The sequence below is a fragment of the Trachemys scripta genome, chromosome 8 (assembly GCF_013100865.1).
Source record: "Trachemys scripta elegans isolate TJP31775 chromosome 8, CAS_Tse_1.0, whole genome shotgun sequence".
NCBI classification, from domain to species: Eukaryota; Metazoa; Chordata; order Testudines; family Emydidae; genus Trachemys; species Trachemys scripta.
The window spans coordinates 85862702-85880604 of record NC_048305.1 but is presented as its reverse complement, the minus strand read 5'-3'; the positions used below and the strand labels follow the sequence as shown (position 1 = coordinate 85880604).

Sequence of the window (17903 nt, the reverse complement as noted above, 5' to 3'; positions counted from 1 at the left end):
GCCGAAGAGTCAGGGGAGGAGCAGAGCAGCCGCGGGAGAGGAAGTGCCCGGCCGGCATTTTCCCGGACATGTTTGGCTTTTTGGCAATTCCCCCCGGATGGGGGTTTGATTGCCGAAAAGCCGGACATGTCCGGGAAAAAACGGACGTATGGTAACCCTAGTTTTGATGACTGCAGATACATCTATACTGCACGCTCCTTATGGAGGCTTGTAGAGTACAGACACTGCACGCCCCCCAGCACAGGTATAAACAGCAGTTTAGATGGTGAGCCACAGTTTAGGCTATTTTTAGCAGTGTAGTGTCCTGCTGCCTCCCTGCTGCTGAAGACTTTCCCTACTGCAGTGAAAGGCTCCAGCAACAGGGAAAGGCTCTGGCATCTGGGAGCTGCCAGAGCCTTTCACTGCTTCATGTAGCTATACATAAGTGTGGAAACAGCCTACTTGTCACTGCAGCATGTAGCTACATGTACCCTACATATCCCCGCCACTGGTGTGCAGTGTAGGCATATCTTAAGGCATAGGCACCGACTCCCACTGTTCCCGGTGGGTGCTCGAACCCACCTCCACCCCTGCACCACCCTCGCCCCACCCCCATTCCACCCCTTCCCCACAGTCCCTGCTCCCTTCCCGCCCCCATTCCACCCCTTCCCCAAAGTCCCTGCTCCCTTCCCGCCCCCATTCCACCCCTTTCCCCCAAGTCCCCACCCCTGCCTGCCTCTTCTCCACCTCCTCCCCTGAGTGTGCCTCATCCCTGCTCCTCCCCCCTGGAAAGTCCTAAGCGCTGCCAAACAGCTGTTTGACGACGGGAGATAGGCGGAGGAGCGGGAACATGGCGTGCTCAGGGGAGGAGGTGGAAGTGGAGGAGGAGGTGAGGTGGGTGCAGAGCACCCACTAATTTTTCCCCGTGGGTGCTCCAACCCCGGAACACCCATGGAGTCGACGCCTATGCCTTGAGGCTTATATCTAAGATACTGATTGTAGTGCCCCAGGCATGATGCTAGAACATGCTGAGAGAGAAAATACGCACCATGATGTAGGCATTTCTGTTTATGAACTTTATGAATTTTTCCAAACACCAAAAACAGCATTTGAGGCAACAGAGCAGAAATCTCGTAAAGGAGTTCTGTGTACCTGCAGAAAAGGAGGGAGAGCAGAACATGCAGACACATGATGAGTGGTCTTTAAAATATGGAGAGGCTGCCCACAATGGCTGGATCCCCGGAGATAGGTCAGTAGTTGAAATGTTGCCAGCTCTCCCCCAAGATAGAATCCTGTCCCATCACTGGAGCAAGGAGTTGCAATTTTCTCCCTTCCAGAGTGAATCTAGCCCACTAGCCCTACATTATATCATATCCATCTCCTACATAAATTCTTATATTAAACTTTCAAGGACAAACACTCAGCTGGGGTAAATCAGCATAGATTCATTGACTTCAAATGGCACTATAGTGATTTATACCAGCCCAGGATTTGCCTCTTAGATGTTTTATAGCTGAAGAACCATCTTGGAAAAGGAAGGAAAACAAGATGAATTCTTAATATTCTATAGCAAGTTCAGAAATCTCACCTTTCAGCTTGTGATCCAGGTACTCCAAGATTATTCTAATCAACTGGACTATTGCAAGAATTAATGATCCAAATGCTAGTGAACCTGTGTGATATCTAATACAAAACAAAGAGGTATTTTACCATGTTACAGGAGACAACAGCAATACGTAACTGAACTGACCTTCGCAAATATCACAAAAAACTATCTTATGGACTGTGAAATCTGCAAACAGTCTTTTGAAAAAGATTAACAACAATGCAAAATCTGCTAAGAACTTGGATGCTGACGAAAGATTGTGAAATGTTGCCTCTGCTAAATGCTTCTGAATAACCCTAGTGTTAGCTGAACAAGTTGCCCTGCTAGATACAACATGAATAAGAGATACTACAATTACAAAAGGCCTATAAATTGTGTTGTAGTAAAAATGTTTATATAATGTGATTTCTTTTGCTAATTTTAACTAAAGATTATTACGGATATAATTTTAATGTACAAATTTAAATATTGGGTTTAAGTTTAAACTGTACAGTGCTTTTAATAATTACACAATAGGTCAATATGCTCCTGATTTTTCAATAAAACAAAAAGTCCAGACCCATGCACAAAAATGTATACATCCACACATCGCTATTGTGTTTGCAGCAAGATCATTTGTATTTTTTAGGTGTCTAACAGCCATTAGAGGGTTGCTATAACAGATTTGCATATGCAAGTGCAGGAATTGCTTGTATAAGTTAGGCATGCAATTTCTCAGAGCTTCTACTCTTTTGAAATTCAGGCACTTAATGAATTTGGATCTGCTCCTCACACTGAAGTCAAAAGCAAAATGCAGGTCCGTAATAACTAGGATGACTGAGCCCTTAATGACTAAGCTTTTCTACATAATTGTTTTCCTTTGATAGTCTAAGCATAATGAAATTGTTTCCTTATGAGTATGAGCAGCGCTAGGAAACACAAAGAGATTAAACTCCAGATTCTTATCCTTACCGTATTGCTCGTCCAAATGAAGAAAAGAGTGGGCATGTTGGAATATCAGCAGGTTTTCTAAAGGCCCAGTAGTAAGAGGCAAAGGCACCAGCAAGGGTACACTGACCCAGTGCAATTGCAAAGTTTACCAGCCACAGAAAGACAAAAGCATTGGAGAGTTGAAAGATGAAGATGTATTTGTGATAGAAGCTTTCTCCCCCATAGAAAGCAAAAGTACACTGAGCACCAACACATAATTTGGTCACATTGGTTGTGTTAAAAGTCTGTTTAGAAAGAAAAACAACAAAAATAATCATAAGCAATGAAGAGGATGTGTCAGGACAATTTCTGAAATTAAATGGCTGAGCACAAAAAATCTCATATATTCTGCTAGACATTTCACTAACTCATTCAATCCTGCTACAAGTGGAAGTCTAACTTCAATGTAAATATTTTTTAATTCATTTAAATAATTCAAAACTAAGCCCTACTTAATTTGTGATATTGGGGAAATTGCAGATTCCACAATATTAGGCTTTCACCGCAATTTCGTTAGCAGCCTGGGGCTGACAGTGGGAGCCCCGGCCGCCGGCCACCCAGGGCTGACAGCACCACTGTTAGCCCCGTGCATTAATGACTGTCATATAGTTGCAGCAAAATGTCCAGTTATCAAAAAAATTAGCAGATATAACATAATACTTGAGTGTTTATATTGTTCCAGCAAAAATTTCTTAAACAAATAGATCTTCTTTGGCTTTTCCAAATTACCACAATTAATAAAGGTCCATTATTACTTTTCCACGATTTTCCATGTCTGGTCTGCAACTCAGCTGCAATTTTTTGACAATCATTCTGTGATTCAAGTAGGGCCTTATTAGAAACCCAACACTAAAAAAGACTTAATGCTCTGTGATTAGTGAATGGGCCGTTCACTATGGATAAACGTGAGCACATACACAAGTCTTTACATGACTGGGGCTTAACAATTCAGAATCTGAATTACACAAATCCCCTCTCCTGATACACAACTTGTTCAGTTTCCTTACAGAACAGCTAGTCATATTTATTTAAAACTCATGGCCAGATCCTCAATTTGTTTAAATCACTAGCTCAAGAGAAGTCAATGGAGCTATGACTTTTTACACCAGCGGAGGATCCGGTCACAGAATTTCTTATTTGTCTCCCCTTAGATTATAACAACAATAAAAAAATTTAGAATTGAATTTACTTTTCTCTATTTGTGCTGTTTACTCTGTCCATTTGCCCAGCTTGGACAATGAAAACAGAATGGTCAGACCTGAATCTCTGTCTCCTTTGGTTCAGAGACATCAGCAGAGTGCTGTAGTGCTTGGGAGGCATGCATTTCTCGGGAATGCTACCTATTACTTAAAACAAGCTGTTTCCATTGGCATTTAAAATATCTGGAAACATTTCTACTGATGTTAGGCTTCATAAACATTTTTTTGTGTTTGAAGAACTCCCAAAACAAAGTTAGAGCCCAACGTGACCTAACTGCTCCCAATAAATGCCAAAAGATTTGCTAAGCTTTTTGTAAATTTTCTTAATTTATCCTCATTGCTATGATAGGCAGTATTGTCTAGTAGCAAGAGCATATGACTGCAAGCTGAGAGATATGGTGCCCAGTTGGGTTTCTGCCATCAACTTGCTCAGCAGCCTTGGAAAAGTCTAAGTCCCAAATTTTGAAAACTGGCCACTGATTGTGGATGCCTTTTGGTATCTCTTAAACTGAGCATCCAAAAATTGAAGCACCAAAAATGAGTGGACACTTCTGAAAATTTAAGCCTTTACCTCAGTGTCTCAGTTTTCTCACCTGTAGAACAGGGCTATTCATACTTATCCTCCTCACCGGGGTGCTGTGAGAATTAACTACCTGGTGCTTATAAAGTGCTTTGAACAAGTATTATGCGACCTAACACAAAGAATGAGTGGAATACAACTATGCATGGTCTTTAAACAAGCACTGCACATATCTTGAATGTCAATAAATTAATATAATTAGCATGCCCCCTCTTTTTCCCCTCCATAGGCAGTTATTAGTTATGCTTACCTCTGGGTCACAGGTCAGGTTTGCATACTTGCACAGTGTTTGATTAGCCATTACTTTATACACAGGTTCCCCTGATGTAGACAGGAAACTGAGTGAATTGTATTAAGGAGGAACTCACAGAATCACAGGTCCCTAAATTCCATCACACATTAAACAATATAATAGGGGATCACTAACCCTGAAACCTGTGTGGGTTGGAGAGAGATTCAGTTTTAGAGCACCACCTCTTCCTATGCATGTGGCCAGCGTATAAGCAGAAGGGCTAACAAGTAACATCTACATTTTCCTCATAAGCTAGAGAACTGTGGAAAACCCTGCCCTGAAGTCTGCACACGTCCCAGACTCAGGGAAGGAGCTACCTCCACATTGCTCTTAGTTCCCTCTGCACGCATCACTATGGCAGCATGCACTAGTCGGTGACCCTACTGCCAGCGGCTCTTGGCCAGCTCCCATGCTCGGTGACTGCTGCAGTGGGGAACAGAGAGAATGAGTTAATACTGCTCAGAGCAGAAATAACAGACTCTTCTTCATCCAGTGAAGGCTTCCTGACTCCTCCCTCTGCTGCTTGGCAAACCTCTGTGTAGCAGGCAGTTTTACAGAGAGGTTGGTGGTGGTTATGGCGGGTGGGGGAGCAGATCAGGCTGTGCAGCTGCCAGTGAAAACCATGGCAAAGGAGCAAATAAGAGCTCCCAAATTAACTAAGAAACAATGAATGCAGGGCTAAGGAACGTGAAGTCTTGTGCAGGCCATACGCTCTATGGGTGAATAAACCCCATGCAGGGGGCTCACCCAAAGCCCTATGTACCATTTAAGACCCATATTAAGGACTTAAATAGTGCACAGGGCCTTGTTTGAGCCCACTGCGGGGAATTCCTTCCTGAGACTGTTATTTTTTAAATAAAATATAATGTCCTGCTTGTACACCATAACCCAGTGTACAGAATCCTTTATTGGTGGGGAGATGGACTAGGTGACCTAACAGCTTGCTCTAACATCTATGATTCTCTGAAGGTGTTATAATACAGTCTCAGCCAGCATGATGGAACAGAACAGCTCAATGAGACAGGAGCTACGTACAGCACCTCAGGCACCCACTTGATAAGATATGAGAGGGAAAGAGATACAACACATCCAGGTGCAGGACATTTCCCACTGTATTGTCCACTGGATCTACAAACACACTAACACATCACATGTGTTAACCTCACTGCCGTCCCCAATTCTGCATCTCACCCTGCACAGCCACACCAGCCACTTTGGGAGAAGCAGGGCAGAAAAAAAGTGCATTTAGTTATTCCTTGTGTAAACAGTAGGGCACATAGGGTGGGTGTGAAGTATGTCTCCAGGTGATGATGTTTGTGAAAAATACAATCTGTTGGTGTTAGTCTTCTTCAGAGTCTCCTAAGAAAGCACAAAGGGATTTCAATACTGCAAAGTGAGGGTTTCTACAGTGGCTTCATCCCACATCAGCTATCAAGAGAAGAACCTTAGTGGAAACAAACAATTATGTAAGGATTTTGCCTCTACCTCCAATGTACTGCTCGTTGAGAATGAAGGCCGACGTGAGCATTTACACAGTTATTTGGTGAGCTATTCAGATACTACCGCGATAATGAGGTACAAATACTCAGACATATAGAAGGATACACAGCTGTCACTGCCCAATAGGAAATACAGATTGCAATGAGAATGAAAGTGATAATGGGGTAGAATAATGTGGACATTATGTAGCCAATAGCCCTACAAAGGAAACAAAATAAGGTTGAAATCTCGAATAATAACAAAACAAAAAATTACTTTTTATTAGCCCTTTAGCATTAACCCTTTTACTTCTCTCTTCACTGATACTGGTGGGGTCACCTAGTGCTGGGATCCCAGAGCACTGCCAGTACGATCTCCTTACTACCTCACTTCTGTCACCATCTCATTTTGTCTCTTCTCCTCCCCCTCCTTCATCTGGCTGCCCTCCTCAAATCTCTGCTATATTCTGTTCCCAGTCCACTTCTTTCCACTGATTTTGCCCTCCCTGATCCTATCCCTGCTACCTTCCTTCAATCCCGGGTCATAAACCCGCTCTGCTCCCACATCCCTCCAACTGCTGTCTGCCTCAGACACTGCCCCTCCCACTGCCTGTCTTCTCCATGTTCCCAAACTACTCAACTCCTAGACCTGCTCTTTCCTCTGGGCCCCTGTACATCCTTCCTCCTGCCTTCCTCCTAGTGTTCACAGATCCAGTCTGCTCGGGTACCTTCTGCTCTACTGAGCACTGCATGCTCTGGACCCTTGACATTCTACTTTGCTCTTGAGTCACAGTCCATTTTGCTACCTCACCACTGTAATGTATTTATAATTTTTCTGTGTAAGAGTGCGTGTGTGTGTGTGTATATATATATATATATATGTGATGTTGCCTAAATTTGCTGGCCCACAGAAAGGATAAAGGGCTTTCTACTGCTACTAGCTAAGGAAGCTCTTTTTTAGTTCAAGAGACAGAGGCCTATGCTTTAGTAGCTGACAAAACAGACACTAGTCCCAATGAATAAAAGGTGTGGACAGAGCGTGGACACAGGTAACTAGGAACTTGAGCATTCTAATCCCTGCTCTGACAAGGATTCCCTCTGTGGCATTAAATACATTACTTAAGCCATCAGTGCCTCTGTAGAAAATGACTGCACTTATCTCACAGGGGAATAATGAGGATGGTTAGTTCTGACTTAAATACTGTGGTGATGGGATAGGAAATAATTGTACAGGCAGCTCACTGCATGTGACTTATAGAAAGTGTGCCTGTTGTCTAAAGCATGTGGATTGATTACACTGCTCTCCCATTTTCCTTTACATTCCCCCAATCCACCTCATCCCATTCCTTCTGAACCTCTCCTTCCACAGCCCCCTGACACGCTCCTCTGACCATTCCACCCTCCCTTTTCCCTCTGCCTTTCCTTCCCCCATTGTGCTTCTCCCCTGACTTGTTCACTCCTGCTGCCAGCTGCCTTCCAGGAGCCAGTTCGCAGAAAGCAAATGGAAGACAAATTTACTCCACTCCTGCTGTTAAATAAGAAGACCCTGGGGATAAGTTAATCTGTCTTGTGCGATAACAAGGTCAATGGCAACATTCTAGTAGTGTTTTCTTATTGCCAAATCATACCTGGATCTACAGGCACAACAAGCGCATTATGAGTCATACAGACATGCACGATTTTATGCTATTTAAGAAATAATCACAAATCAGTAGTTTCCAGCAGTTAATGATAGGCTTGTTAGTTAACAGTGAAGCCACAGACCGTTTACTCTAACAAACTGCTTGTTAACTATTCTATCAATGGATTCCAAACAGCTTATTACTATTATAAATTGTAATTTTACTGAAAGAATAGTTAAACTGTACTGAAAAAAATAATTTGATTCCCAGTCATTAGCAACTTATTTCCCATCATCCTGAATACAAGGCATGGTCTGTTAGGTGTGCAGTAATTACTTACAGTGTATCACCTCAGGTGTTACACATGAGTGTAAAAGTACTGCCCTCAAGTGACCTTTCAGTGTAGCTAAAAAAAACTAGAGGATGTTATTACCTCCCAGCAGGAAGTTTATGAAATTTCTGAAGTGTTTCTATCTGTCACATTTTTGAATAAAAGTGTCTTAGTGTGTAAAATGTTTCTGAATTATAATGAACAGGATCCAAAGGATAAAGTGTAGTGCTGCCAAAACTGACTGCTATTTCCTGCATGCATAGCTGTAGAAAGGGGAATAAGTAGGTTGATTATGGAACTTCAGCTTTTCCTAATTCCACAAAAGACTCCCTAAGTCCTGATACTACAGGCACTGGGATGCCCAGGACTGTAAAAGAAAAATCAGGGAAGGGAAGAGGTCACAATTCAGATTCAGAATCGGCACTGCTCTGATGAATTTGGTAGCACTGTGACTACCAACCTTCTACTAGCTCTCTACACTAAATTCTGTTCTTGGGTACACATGTGTAGCCTACCACTTGACCCAAAAATCTGTCCTCATTTACACTGGCACAACTCCATCAAAGTCAATTGGGTTGCATTGGTGCAATAGAGAGAATTTGATGCACTGTGTTTACTAGAAGGACCAAGTATATGCAGGGAAGTTATAAACTACTACCTGGAAACTGCCTGTGAGACTGTTAACAGGAAGAAGTGTTAACTACTCTATTCTGCACATCATATCATCACTGGCACTAATTCATCTGAGCAATAACTGAAATCAATGCGTATAACACACCTGGATCTGAAGGCAAAATTTGACCCTTGTTAGTTGCTTTTTTCACTATATGACAGTCAGCTAAGTTGCAGGGTGGATCTAAGCCTTCCAAATGCATTATATCAAGCTCCCCCGCACACACACCTCACTCTAAAAAATACAGTTAAACCCCTCACAGTAACCAGGCCAATGTTTAAAGGAGACATTTAAAAGATATTTACTCTCAAATGGTACTTTCTCTGCATAATCAAATTTTCAGAAGGTTTTTGAGTGTGGGATTTTCAAAAGTGCCTCAATCAACAGGACTGGGCTCCTAAGTCACTGCAACACTTTTGAAAATCCTACTGCTAGGTGCCAATGAGACTTGACCCTATTTATGATGGATGCCAAGGTCTTGATCCTACAAGCCCTTGTCTGGTGCACAGCTGGCCACACAAGATTTTTATGCTCCCTTTGCAAGTATGAAAGGAAGCTCCACGTTGGCACAAGCAAGATTCAGCGCTAGATGTAGTCCTCTGTGCTGAATGAACGTATGTTTGAAGACCTTTGTACGTCTGCTACCTTAAAAATGGGAAGATGTGGGGGCAGAGAATAGGTGTGTCCGAGGATATAAAGGCTTAAGTGCACTCCCTCAGCATGCAAATGATGTGCCTAGCTACATGTTCTCCTATGAGCCCCTCCTACTGCTACTAGGCAGGAGTAACCTAGCAGCCATAAAGCCACACTCTCATTCATACAGGATCAGGCTCCCCTGCACTCCCTGGACTGTTTAGCACTTTTTCCCTTGTGCTTCTATCCACCATATTCTGCCCCTGGCAGTGCAGAATCAAGTCCCAACAGAGTATTACAAGGAGGGTATTATAATTTTTTTAAAAAATCAATAAATCAGAGAAACATACCTACTCCCTTCCTGCAAGAGTGCAATAGCAATCCGGATCCGATTCCTCAGGAAGATCAGCATCAGTATGATGAAGACTTCCACAATACAAAGTATTATCACTGCAAGCACGAAAATTAAACTCCTCAAAAATCAAACCAACACACTGCCTTTCTACATTGGTTTCCACCTTGTACTTTACAATCCTGGTCATGAATGCCAAGAAACCCTATGCTAGAACATGCTTGCTCTCTTTGTGACTGCAAAGGCCAACTTTCAATCCCCATTTAATACATTCTTGGGAAATCCCACAGAAGCTGCTAGCCTTGACAGAGGACATTAGTGTTCGTAATTTACAAAGGAAAGTGGAGCATTGCAATGTCAGACAGTTCACAAATATAGTCATCTATTTAAAAACATATGTCTGTAGCACTTAGCATAAAATATCATTTATCCTTAATACACTCCATGAAAGTAAGCTTTGGGTTATTCAGAAACAAGCATTTTTCAATGATTATACTATATTGCTGCTAATTTGTAGTCTCTGGACATAGGAAAAAGAATAAAACATAGATGGACATTCAGCCTTTTAATTAAGAGAGCTTGATTCTGATCTCCATTACACACTGGTGTCATGCAGAAGTAATTCCATTGAAGTCAATGGCCCAGTTTTATACAGGGCAAGCCAGCATCACAGCGAGGTACAAGGAGAGAATAGGGACACATGGTACAACACTAGTATTCTCTAGGGGCATTACTTTAAAGAGATTCACCTCAGCAACATGTGGTGAGTGGCCCCCATTAGTTCACTGTCCCAGACATGCAGGTAAACAGAGACACAGCACATAGGTTTTGTGCAGCTTTGTTAAATCATCTTAACAATGGGGTCAATGGTATCCCAAGCCCTAGCAGGCAAAGCAAGGGTCCAATGTGGGAGGACATAGCCTTATGCCAAAACCACAAAACCTGGAGTCAGGGAGGTCAGGGAGACAATGCCTAAATCATCCCTGGTATCCAGTCAGTTGATGAGATCTCCTATCATCCCCCTGGCTCAAAGGCATGAGAGCAGAGATGGGAAATGCCTCAATCTGCACTAGACCTAAGAGACCACCCCTACCTCAGCAAGACCAAAGTTTGGCCAGCAGATGCCCGAGTCCTGTGCTCATGTTTACACCCGGAGATACCCCACGCTTGACACTGAGCACAAAGCTGCAACACCATAAATGCGGTGCCCACCAAACCAGGCCTCCTGCATGCTGTGAGGAAGTTAAAAAAAAAAAACACCATCTTTTTTGGGTTACCCAATTTTATCCAGAGGAAAAATTATTTCCCATGAGGGCTGATCTGGCTAGGCCCACAGCATGCAGGAGACCCAGTTCTGCAAACCTTAGGCCCCAATAACTCCCAAAGAGTGGGTGTTGCTTGGGCAGTTGCCAGTGGGGGTGGAGTGCAGCTGACCAATCATGGTCAGCCACCTCTCCTGAACTGGCCAGTCATGCAGACAATGGCCCATTCGGTCCCCATCTAACATCCTATCCCTTCCTCCCTTCACACTGCATGTGGTGCCCATACCGAAGGAATGGTACATGGATGGATGGGGAAAGGCAAATCCCCTCTCCCCTGCAACCTGGCCAGGACCCCAGGGAGTGTCTTGCTCTCTGCTAATCAAGTCAAATCCTTCTCCCTCACCACCTCCAAGAGGGGGGGAGCGATAGCTCAGTGGTTTGAGCATTGGCCTTCTAAACCCAGCACAATAAGAGTGGTGTTCTACCAGTTTTGCATGTTTTCCACATTTGTTAGTAATGTGAATGGACCAAATTCTAGGCCAGATAAACTAGTAACCCTGAAAACTGCACAATATAATAAAAACCTTCACTGCACTGAGATCCCAGAAACTTATCTAAAGGAAGATATTTGTTCAGCATCTGTAACAAGGGGTACTTCATAGGTTGCACCAACCAGCTGATGATTCGTTCTCCTGGTTAAGCGTTAACAGAGACTAATTTTAAAAGGCACTTACTAAATGCTAACCATGTTTGCCTCAGCTGCAGATATACTCTGAAGTCAGTCTGGAAGCCAATATCATAGATCGTGAGGTCAGATCCAGGTGTCCCCTGAAGATGATCATACTCCCAGTAACAATGCCAGATACCTTTGGAAAAACAAACCAGTAAGAGCTGAGTGTTTCTGACGAGTCTGTAAACATGAATGAGCCTTTGGGTTTTTTTGCCTTCAACATGCCATACAGGTAAAAACTACAGGTGATCATAAGACTAGTGGCTTATAAACCCACACGAACAAAAAAGAAATCATGGTGCAAATACAGAAGGCCTAATCCTGCAAGTGCTTACATGTGGGTGTACACGTGGTGGTAAACGTTTGCAAGATCGAGGCCATAGTATAAGTTTCTTTAAAGAAAAAAACCCTCAACACCCTGTCAAACCTATGCAATATTTCACCTGATTATTACAGATTTCCTTGTACAAACATCAGCAGTAAGAACAAAATCGCTCAGCTCCTACACTCTCTAATGAGGAACTGCAAACACCTACCATATCCTATAATTCCAATCACGCCAAGGATGAAAATCCAGAAGAGGACCCCCGCTGTGAACCTCAGGAGCACAAGGAAGAGCAGGCTCACAACCATTGCAATGAACAGACCACTGGAAAGACAGGAGGCGACATGAACATAAGGGAAACAGGCTTGAGCATCCCTCCTCCTTGCGCATTCTATTTACTGCAAAAGGAGGGTCACTCTTTCACACAATACAGAATGACAGGTCTAAAATTTTATTCCAAACCTCCTTTTGAAAGTCTAATGAGTGGTGAGTGTTTTCAAGTTTGGATACCATCAACTATTGGAAACCCATCCATTGGGCGATAAGTTTCTAGGCAGTCTGATTACATTTCATAGACACATTTATAAATGATGGGCCAGCTCCTTAGCTGGTGTAAACTGGTATAGCTTCATTGCTGTGACTGTGCTGATTTACACCGGCTGAGGTTCTGAGACAGTGACGTCTTCAGGCCGTGGCTAGGCAAGGGTAGAGAAGTGTCAAACTGGAAGGAGGTGTACACGTGTGGTTAGTTCAATTTTGGTTCTTAAATAAGAACATTATTTTAAAAAGTAGATAGGAACTTTGAATTTGAGAATAAAACACTTTCCTTTCTATCCTTCCAAACAAGTCATGTGCAGTGCATCGGAGTTGGGAAGAAAACGTGCATTAAAAAGAAAGAGAAAAGCGGACATTGGCAATGACCTACCAGCAGTGCAATTGGGGGAAAAACAGCTACCCCAGTGAGTGTCTTCCTTTAGCCTACTCAAATCAGTGGTAAGGCAGTGTGAATTCTGGTTTCATTCCCAGCATTCAAGTCACAAAGAAAAAAACAACAATGATGGCTGTGTAAACTCTTTATACACACACACAGGTATCTGTGTGTACAGCCATAGGAGAGAACAGCCAGTCTCCTCTCGCATATAATCCCAACACACAGTCAAGTGGGACACACCAGTAAAATATTTCATTTCTTGATGACGTTAGCAAAGGTCCAAAACAAAATAAATGATTATGAACCCTGGACTTTGAAGACATACCCACTGAAATACAAAATCCATAACAATTAATTTAGAGTTTGTTTAGTGATCGCTCTCTGAAATGTCCCCCTTACCTAGCTGGTTATCAAAGAGGTGAGACTGATCAGACTCAGGACCACATGACTGTGATGGGTAAGCCATCTCTTTGGGCTTCTAAACCTTACAACTGTGCAGACGACAGTGAAAAAGAAAGAGCCACAGCTTGCTTTGGAGAGCTCTTCACCATAACCTGCACAAGACATTCATAAATCTCCTCTCTGCCCTGTGTGGTTACTCCCTTTCCAAAATTCATTCAAGGACATCTCCTGCTTTCTCACTGAATGGTTCATTATTCAAAACTTTCCTCCTCAAAAACAGCTGGACTATTTGGAGGTTGGGGCCCTCATTCAGGAAAACACTTAAGTACATGCTTAACTTAAGTACATGCTTAACTAGTTTCACTGTCTTCACTAGTACTCATGCATGTGGCTGAAGTGAATCACATTCTTCAGAGCTGCTGTGAATAGACATGCTTTGGGGTCTGAGTACTGAAAGCTGCAGATCTTCCTAGGTATTGTGGAAAAGCAGGAATCTCTCCATAGTTAAGGTTGTAACCAACTGGCTTCCACTATAAAACCCTACAGTATCATACCCACAACTTTGGCCTGGAAACTGCATTCTGTTTGGAAACTGCCAGATTTACTCTGAAAACGAAGGAGGAAGTTTTGATAAAGTACGAAGAAAATCCATCCAATAGTACAGATCATTCTGAAAAATGACCATATTAGAAACTTTGACTTTTGCGTAACGTTACTTTGTCTCCCTCTAGCTTCAAATTTCCTGTATAGTTAAGTCTCCTTGTAAACTCATGGCCCAGCTATTGATGTAGAAAATAAATTCATGATTTTAGGTGTGGATAATTTTGTACCCAATCTTGCTCCCATTTATTTCAGTGGGAGTTATGGACCCAATCCTGCCCCTACTGACATCAGTGGGGGTTTCTTGCCATTGGTGTCAGCAGGAGCAGAATCAAGCACTATGAGTATGTGAGGAAGTTGCCCTCTATTGGTTGGGGCAGTGTAGAAAGAAGCTTAGAGTATGTCTACATAGCAATTACACACCCATGGCTGGCCCAGGTCAGCTGACTCAGGCTCATGGAGCTTGGGCTGCGGGGCTTAAAATTGCAGTGTAGATGTTCGGCTCGGGCTGGACCCTGAGCTCTGGGACCCCATGCAGGGGTGGAGGAGAGTCCCAGAGCTTGGGACCTAGCCCAAACATCTACACCCCAATTTTATAGCCCCACAACCAGAGTCAGCTGACCCAGGCCAGCCACAGGTGTTTAACTACTGTGCAGACATACCTTAAGACACCTTCTATAGCTGGAAAATATGTTCAGTCTGAGAACTGCGAGATCTACTCTGAAACCAAAGAAGGAAGTTTTGGCAAAGTATAAAGAAAATTCATCCAACAGTTTCAGAAGTACGGATCATTCTGAAAAATGAGTACACTTATCAGTATATTTATCAACTGACTGTAGAAACTAGTAGTAATTGCTGTTCTTAACATACTACATATACTAGATTATTCTATCAGAAGTATAACACAGTTCTTAACACAAATATCTGTCCATAGTACTGCATTCAAGCCTGACAAGTTGTCATTAATATGCACATTATATAGGCACCGATCCTGCAAAGACTCCCACGTGTTTAACCTTCCATGCTGGGAGTAGTTCCATTGACTTCCTTGTTGTTGGCTTAAGGTTAAGCATGTGCTTGAGTTTTCAGCTTCAGAGTCATTCTTTTTACTTTAACATTTTAGTGTTCAATTTATATTGAGAGATTAGAACAGGAAGAATTTATTTCAGGTGCAAATTAAGAGTTGATAAACTGTGCATTTTTTTTATGCAATACATTCACCTACTATGTTAGCAGTGTAAGCTTTATGATGGCCTTAACTATTCATTTGCTTTGTTTTGTAAATGACATGACAGGTAACTACCCTGCTGTTGCTTAGCAAACTAAACTGTTTTTTTACATAAGGATTCTTGGGTTTGGAATAACAAAACAGATGGGCCATGGAGAGAGAGAAGAACCCACATCAATGTTGTGTGTGGGAAGATGCCCACATCTATTGTAGATCTACCACAGACTGATGTCAGGGTGTAGTTATGGATGACATAGCAGGATACTGGATTAGCCTCACATCGTGTATAAGATCTACGAAAAGTGCATGATAGAAGTATGTGATAAGAGGAGACTCTTGAGTTTAACAGTAGGATGTCAGACATACACATAAATTAATAGTTCTTCTCCATTCACACCTGGGAAGATACAAAGTGTAGGAGCCAGCAATATCTGTAAATAAACTTACATTAAAATCCAATGCCAGGAACTGGCATAGTCTTCAAAAATTTTCATCCCAACTGATCTTGCATCAAGGACATTATTGATACCACTTAAACAAAACAGAAAAAAAGTTTGGCTTATACTACAGATCTTACTTAAGCAGCAAATAGGTCCTTAATGTACTAACAAAATCTAAGTTATGCCACAAAGCATTTTTAGAACATGCCTTTATTTGTAGCATTTGGTTTTTCAGCAAAACAGAGTTTGAAATGTTATTGCCAGTAATAAAGTTACAATACGATGCTGTAGCTCAGGTTTTGTACACAAATGAACGTCAGTTACAGTAATATTAAGGCAAGGAAATTCCACTGAGGGTGAAAGGCCCCCCAAACTGTTAACACTTGTACAGCTCTGGAAAAAAAATATAATAAAAAACTCTAAACAACATTAATATCACAAGACGCAATCACTTATTACGTCACAAAAATATAGTCAGCTGGTAGTAAGATCTGCCATAAACCCCCAGAAGCTATACAATAATGGCTCTAACATTACCAGCACCAAAGCCACAAAAAAAACCTGCATAGCAAAAGTAAAACAATAGCCTGCCCATAGGGGAGGTTTTTTCCTAACCCCAGAATAGTCGCCAACATTAAAACATTTTCCTAGGACAATGCTAGGAAGAAATAAAGCTAGGGCTTTATGATAGCTGGGGACAGCTGGAGTAGGGGGCTTGATAAATTGTGGGGTTTGGAGTCAGCATTGGTGAGGCAAGAGGGGGGGCGTTGGTACGTTTGAGGGAAGGGAAGGGGGGGATGCCCTCTGGTCCCAGTCTGAATGGGGACTTGGATGGAGGCTAGAGAAGCTACTCTGGGCCAGCAGTTCCCTCTCCTCCTGGCTCAGGCCCAGCCCAGTTTTTTTACCTGGAGTGGCTTGAGAGGTTCCCACGTGCCACCAGTCCCACAACATTAGCTAGGATACCCACTCCTTGGGACAGGTATTAAAAACCAGAGAGCAGATCTTCAGCTGGTGTAAACTGTCATAGCTCCATTGATGTCAGTGAGGATCTGCTCCCAGAACTGTTGGCAGGGGTAGCCTTAGTGGGTGGCTTGTCCCCTGAAGCATCAGAATTTATATTCGTTGCTTTGTGTGACGCTAACCTTTCACAGAGAGAACTAATCAAATAACAAAACCAGGCTGACAATCAGTCACAAACAACACACCTCCAAATTAAATGGAAAAACACTCTACAAAAAAAATCCTTTGCTAGTTTCCTGGTATAGAATTTTAAAAGCACTGAAGTACAGATCTGTCACTTCATTACAATGTCTCAGTTGGTTAATGTCAGTCATTTGCTATAACTGATTGTGATTTCTTTTCTACCTATACATTAATTTATTGACCTGGAACATAAACAAAAGGTATCACACAAAAGAAAAGCACAAGAGGAAGGAAAAACCTACTTTGCAGCTTCCCTGAGATCAGTTACATTTCTTGTTTTCCCTCTTCCATCTTTGAATGTCGTCTGATTTGCCACCGTCAGAATCCCATTCTTCGTGGAGAAGTCAGGAAAGCATCTTTTAAGAACTGTTAAGTAATGAAAAAGGTGGGTAATAACATACATTTATTTATTATCGAACTCCACTTTAAAATTATGTTTTTTGACCATCAAATTCGAGTTTAGCTGTGTGTAAATCATTTCAGATCGGTAGTGAGGCCCAGATCCATAAAGGTATTCAGTCACCTAAACCCCAGACCTAGGTGCCTAAGTCCCAGTTTTAGGCACCACTGCAATCCAAAAAATCCCCACTTGGCTGCTGCTTAACCTTGTAGCCTACACTCACTTAGCTCCTAAATTTTCATTGTAAAAGTCCTTCCGTGTCTAAATTTCTGCCTCTGGTCATACGCACTGTCATCTCCCTGTAGGTGTCCAGACACCTATCTCCCACCTAAGCCCCAGCACAATCCAGTAAAGTTAGGCACTCCCCTGCCTATCTCACCTTGGGGGCCCAGTGTGCTCAGAGGCCAGCTACCAGATCAGGCCAGAGGAGGAGCAGGTGGTGGTGCTGCTATTGCTGCCCACGCCATGACTTCTAGCCCAGAGGTTAGAGCACTCACCTGGGATGTGGGAGACCCAGGTTAAATTCCCACAGCTGCCTGATGTGAAGAAAGGATTTGAAGAAGGATCAGAAAAGTGCTCTAACTACTCAGGTAAGCAGTATTCTGATGTGGGGCTTTCTCAGTCTCCTCTTGAAGCTATTCCATTGTGGCTACATAATTAAACACTTC

General features: G+C 42.6%; 1 protein-coding gene across 1 annotated transcript in view; it reads right to left on the bottom strand.

The window, feature by feature from the left end:
* The window catches only part of SLC44A5 (solute carrier family 44 member 5), a gene marked incomplete at its 3' end in the record, with an annotated part of 99228 nt that overhangs the window by 21902 nt on the left and 59423 nt on the right, over positions 1-17903 (bottom strand). The window contains 10 exon segments of the mRNA XM_034778325.1: positions 1028-1131; positions 1568-1662; positions 2537-2799; positions 4584-4671; positions 6231-6323; positions 9713-9812; positions 11711-11842; positions 12243-12355; positions 15640-15723; positions 17078-17201. Of these exon segments, the coding sequence (XP_034634216.1) occupies positions 1028-1131; positions 1568-1662; positions 2537-2799; positions 4584-4671; positions 6231-6323; positions 9713-9812; positions 11711-11842; positions 12243-12355; positions 15640-15723; positions 17078-17201 (1196 nt within the window).